General features: G+C 40.8%; 2 protein-coding genes across 2 annotated transcripts; one reads left to right on the top strand and one right to left on the bottom strand.

The window, feature by feature from the left end:
• Positions 1 to 1,211: 1,211 nt before the first annotated feature.
• On the top strand, positions 1,212 to 2,227 carry SARC_02902 (hypothetical protein). Its single transcript, XM_014303321.1, has one exon. The coding sequence runs from the start codon at positions 1,293 to 1,295 to the stop codon at positions 1,695 to 1,697; it is 405 nt and encodes a 134-aa protein (XP_014158796.1). The 5' UTR covers positions 1,212 to 1,292; the 3' UTR covers positions 1,698 to 2,227.
• Positions 2,228 to 2,396: 169 nt separating this feature from the next.
• On the bottom strand, positions 2,397 to 3,744 carry SARC_02901 (hypothetical protein). Its single transcript, XM_014303320.1, has 2 exons — positions 3,672 to 3,744; positions 2,397 to 3,195 (listed from the first exon to the last, which is right to left on the bottom strand). The coding sequence occupies exons 1-2, from the start codon at positions 3,705 to 3,707 to the stop codon at positions 2,620 to 2,622; spliced, it is 612 nt and encodes a 203-aa protein (XP_014158795.1). The 5' UTR covers positions 3,708 to 3,744; the 3' UTR covers positions 2,397 to 2,619.
• Positions 3,745 to 6,094: the final 2,350 nt, after the last annotated feature.

Genomic DNA, 6,094 nt, shown 5'->3' with positions numbered 1-6,094 from the left:
AGACAAAGACGTAAGGACTATATAGTAGTACGTACTTACTACTAGTACTAGTATATATATATATATATATATATATATATATATATATATTACACACGAATGTGAATTCAAGTTGATCACAGTGAAGAAGATATTCTATCATTTTTTTAGTCTCAAGGACCACTGTCAATTGCGTTGGCCACCCATCTTGTTCTAGTCATCAATCTGGTATATTTCCCTAAATAGCACTATACGCAGCTCACGCACTAAATGAACTATAATCTTAATAAGTTCTAAGAACGTTCCTGTAGGTGCGCTCATGATACGTACCTTATCTGATAATTGACACCACGTGAACTGCTGGGCTGCCTCCCATCTTCGTGTATTGTCCCCATTCTTTAATTTAAGCACAATTGACATTGCCATCGAGTTTGCTCTGGCAACTTCAGAGTTACTTGTGTATGGGGCGTTGTTAGTCGTTTAGTTTGCGCACAATATGGACACGCACATATGACGCTCTAGCACACTATACAAAGCATATATTTACATACTCAATGTAATTATGGTTTTCACTGTTGGCATATATACTTGTTCCACACCCATATCAGTATGTGGTAAATCGCCTTATCCGATGCGATCGGCGAATCAATTTTATCCCATTCCATGTCGCAAACTAAATATAAGTGTCGTTTGTTTTTTTTGTTTTTTTTTAAAATCAATCAAATTCAAAACTGACTTTACAACGATTAGGCACAGGGTTAGCCGATTAGGTGCGACATAAATATTTTAGCCTTCTGGCTTATTGACTTCTTCTATAAATAAATAGAGTCACATCAAACAAAAGTCGGTGAGCCGCCTTGTTGGCCGCTTGGCGCCGTGAGCGTGTAGTGCGTATTTCTTTCTCCAGAGAGAGAGCTGAACTGGTGCCTGACTTCCCAGTTCCCGCCTCCCGGCCTCGAACTAGAGGCTAATAAAATAACCTCAGCTCGTTTATCTTTATAAAAAAAGATTTAAAAATAAACGTTTTGATATATATGTAAACGTTTTTACAATAATATCTTCGGGATTTCAACTCAGGTCTCTGGGTGAGTGGTCAAAAATTCTTCTCAATTTAGTTGCAGTTTAATCTCCTTTTTTATGCTGCTTTAAAAATATACGTATGTATTGCATTTTGTATGCAACCCATGCTACATATTTAAATACCCCTAAATTGGATTATCACAACAGTACATCTAATACAATAACAACAAGAGTGTGTGTATACAATCAAAGTATCTAAAATACACTCAAACGTTACTGAATACCAAAAAAAAATGGCAGCTGTTTTGATCGAATTGGTGACGATGGTTGTCCAGGCCGGGGATTTGTACCTGCTACAAAACCCAATTCATCATTTCGATATTATGGACAAGACGGATTATCTCCGGGCCATCGCCTGCGGTGTTGTTATATTCTCGTGCTTGGTCCCTCCACTTACTGGGTTGTATGGTTCTTGGGCCGGAATGCTACATATGCTATCAGTGAGCTTGTACCTCAGCGCTAATATCATCTACCACCTGGAGTACATCAAGCGGTATGGCGGCGACCTGGCCGACCCAACGTTCTATTCCGTCGTCGTTGTCACAAGTGCACTTTTGTGTGCGTTGATATTCTTGGAGGGCGGCGTCCACAAAAAGGTTGTAGTTGATGAGAAACTGAAGGCTAAAAAAGTCGAGTAAGAGGTGTACTGAGTGTTATAGACTCAGTCAATCTTCGACATAGTGCCAAGTGGGGTTCAATTCTTTCAATAGAAAATTGAACGAGCCTGTGCACAGCTTAGATTCTTGTTGATCTCGACCACTGGCGATTTGCTTGAACGCTACCACTGTACTAGATCTAGATGTACAACGCATCTTATAGTGCCTCCACATCAGTCTGTGCTCGTACATACTGTTTGTGTGCACTCGCACTTGCCAGTCAATATCTGCTGCTCAGCGTATTTCTTCCATTATTTTTAAAGTCCAAAGGGCATTTGGTATCAGGAAGAAAGTCTAGTGCAGTCAAAAAAGTGAAATACGGTATAAACCAGTAGCGACGAAACGGAAGTATCGAAAGAGTGGTAGAGTGGCGATCATTTAATCCAATCGCCGCACTGTTGACGGCGGTAGCGTGTGAAATTTACTGCTTTTTTTCACCATATTGTTGCAATGATTCGATCTAAAGCGTACCTTAGGTGACAATGGGAGAATAAATAGTTCATCTAGGCCGAGTTATATGCGTTATTTATGTCCTCTGGTAGCACGTATATATATATATATATATATTTCTTGATTCAGGTTATATGCCCGTCAATGTATACTGCGATACCACCCGTTGTCTAATGCAAGTGTATTCGAGAAATAACACTGCACTCGAGGTATCATACATTGAAATTGTCCATAAACTCGGTGCGTGATGACCATTAACAGCGGAGCTCGCTTTCCCCTATATAGTGAGACAGCACGGAACACCCAGCTAGTGCCCTTGTTGCTGGATATACTCCTAGTAACTCATAAATACGCTCCAACGGCACAGTTCACCTCTCGTAAACGAAGTCGTCTGAGTGATTAGGTGACACACCAGCATGGTAATCGCAAAGTTGTTTGTGGCTCAGTGGATGGTTTATCCTAGCACTATCACCTCACCCTTTGGCTTTTTCTTGCAAGTTTCCAATCCGGTAGGTTCGTCGAGATTTATGGCCCTCATCTTCCTTTTCTGACTGCCAATTGCTTCTCTCTTGATCTTAAATTGCGCATTCATCGCGTCCACATCGATCATCGGGTTATTATTCACCCCACTCTTGGATTGTGTCGCACCCACGCCTTTTTTCGCCACTGCCGCAGTCATCGGCAAACCATCCCCATCCATGATTCTTCGACTCTGTAACCAAAACTTCTCCCTAATGTATATTTTGATCGATTTTTGTGGCATCTCCTGTTTCAACTTTTCTGGAAAATGGTATGTTGTGGATCGAGATCGCCTTGTGACTTCCTTACCACCACATACGCCAATACTCGCACCCTTCTTGATCTTCTCTTTCTCAGTGATTTTTGGCTTCTCATGCACATTGTTCCTTATCCCTCTAAAGGCACTTCTAGATCGTAGTCCACCTTTGATGAAACCCGTAAATGTGGTTGTAATTGTACCAATATTTTCCGAGGAAGGCATGCTAGCGATCGCATTTGCTCCAGCAGCTTCCTGAGATATACAAAGGACAAAAAGTATTGAGATCCGCAACACGTTTGTCTCTACATCCAGCGATATTTCTTCGCAAATCTTCTTAGTACCCAAGCCCACTATGATTTAAATACCGCTAAGTGAGCCTATGTTCGGCAAACTTGAACTAGGTACACACTTCATCAGTATCATTATGTATATATACGTGCGTTCAAAAACGTAGAATTGACGAGTACAACCTGACCATGTAACAGGTTTTTCTGTACATGTATTTATACGTGAAAATCTTCGTGTAAGTCAAGTCGAAACAGAAAAATCGCAAGTCTTGGACGAGATAACCCGATTCGCTAGGCGCGATCAAATTAAAGGTTGTATATCTTTCAAGCCATCGAAACATGCGAAAACACTTGCTAATGTAATCAATTTTAACCATATATCAAGTCTGCCATAAACATCGAAGCTACGCGGTCCACATGCGAGGGCTATATATAGCTTACCTCAACCGGAACGTTGAAAAAGGTGAACATGTTCATGACAATATTGTTTGTGATATATTCTTTGGCGATCCCCTTCTCTATCAATTCTGTATTTGTATAAACTACAAAAAGACGCTGTTTTTAGCACTTCAAACCACAATATCATCCAGAAAGGCTTACTGCAAAAGCATTTATGGGCATATAACTGAGATGCAACGGATGCAGTGATTAGATTACGAGCTGAGCCTGTCCGCCGTAGTAGCGTAGGCTGATATACATTTCCGCTCATAAACTCCCACACCACACTTATCCTGATTATCAAAACGAGATGTCTAGAGAATATCTACAACTAATCATCACTGCACGAACGTACCTTTCGTGTTACGGGCGAAACTGCCACCCCCATTTTGGACACCGTCAACATACACATGAACAAGAACTCGATCATGATTCGGAGCAGTCAACTCATAGGCATTGGTAGTGAAGGGAGATATGCGGACCTCGAAACACTTTCCGGCTTCAGCACACATAGAAACCAGCTACAACAGTTTTCATGTAAGTGCCACGCAAATGAGATAATTATGTAGACTGAGAAACTAGAAACACGAACAGCAGAAGGAACAAACTATGCGCGATCTCGACAATAACGAATGATAGTCGAACTTATTGCAGCGCACTATACATTATCGATGCTATGCTAGACAGCAGACCTATGGCGGACCATTTCCTGAGTGGCAAAATTATTTCTATGCAAAGTATCATGTCAGCTTACATTGCATCGGGGGACACCGCTTTGAGCAGTCTTTGGCAACCTTGGGTGAAACGTAGAACAAGGGCATTGGCTTCTTTTCTACTTCCACTTTCGATCCCAATACACTGATCGTGCCTCAGTTTTTCGATACTAACTCTTTTACGGAGTACAAACCCACACCGAATTCTATGTTCGCAGTATAAGGATGGCAGCGACTCGTGTTTAGTCTAAACCGCAAATGAAGTCTCGATATACAACACCATGCAAAACACAAAGGACTTGCTTTAATTGAGCTGGTACGAGCTTATCATGTATACACCATATCAATAAAGCAATGCTTCGATAAGCGAACACAAGGTAGATTAAGTCGATACTACAGACTGGTCAACATCGTCCATTCAGCCTCGGAAACTAATGTACGCTGAGAAAATTTTGATTACAGTATTTGTATATCATTGACTCGAGTTAAGCTCATTATGAATTTTACTGATTGAAGGAATTACCACGCTGCGATCCATGTGTGATGATTCACTGTGCATTCGATATACTACACCACTAATTATCAAAGTCATTAGTGAGTTTGTATCGTTTTCAATTGTTTTACGTAGGGTAGACTCAAGCCGCATGTAATCGCCGTTTGCTCCGGCTGTCATTTACACAAAAGGCGTGTACATACTAACAGGGATCACTGTCTAGAGGAAGCCTCGAGCCGAGTATGATCGCTGTACGGTATGCCGTCATTTACACTTTACGGAAGGATACACATACAACCCTACACCACATACTTGAGAGAAACCGTAGCCGCGCGTGATCGATGTATGCTACAACCCTTATAAACGACCAAGAACTGAACATATCATTAAGCATCATTTACTTGAGGGAGAATTAAGTCGGATATGGTCGCTGTATGCTAGAACGTCCTCTGCCGCAAGCATTTCTGGAGTGGGAAGACAAGCCCTGGGATCTATAGAGTTCCACATGTCTTGTGTATTTGGTTGTGCTTTTTATACTGAGCGACTCTCACACTACGATCATATAGCAATGACTTTTAAAGAATACCAGTTACTAGTAGAATGTATGATTGTCAGAGTCGTGGGCACTGAGCGTCTTCCTCGTCAGATATGTAGATCCACTTGAAATCCATTATACAATCCTCTGCGCGCAATTTGTTACAGATTCCGAATATTACAATTGACTATGTCATCAATTTTCACGGCCGTGAAAAGTCCGATCAGGCATACATTTTACGTATTTAATTTCTTCTCCCTCTAATAGAGAGTAGTGGACTGTAGAGTGTATAATTTATTAGAGGGCTTTTGCGAGAGCACGATAAGGGTGTTATTTTTCATGTCGATATGTCCAAAAATATATGTAACAAGTTATCCGTTGTTGTCTGTTTTATGCACCGACAGTCGTGCACATATAGTCTATGCTCAACAAGAAAGTGTATCTCATTTTACTGAAGGATGCTCGCAATTGCGAGATTAGGCCGCTTGATCGATACGTCCCTCGAAAGAGTGTTTCCCTACAGAATTCGAAATTTTGCGCTGAAACGTTGTGATCTATTTGAGTCAGGTGTTTAATATGTTCTACTACTTGCTATAAATTTGTGTTGAAGGTTGTTCTTTGTTACGCACATGTCGAGATGTACACATTATTTAATATAGTTATATTTTAATATATATATATATAC

This window comes from Sphaeroforma arctica (genome assembly GCF_001186125.1).
Source record: "Sphaeroforma arctica JP610 unplaced genomic scaffold supercont1.137, whole genome shotgun sequence".
Classification (NCBI taxonomy): Eukaryota; class Ichthyosporea; order Ichthyophonida; genus Sphaeroforma; species Sphaeroforma arctica.
The sequence above is the reverse complement of the archived record's forward strand: the minus strand, read 5'-3'. Positions and strand labels throughout refer to the sequence as shown.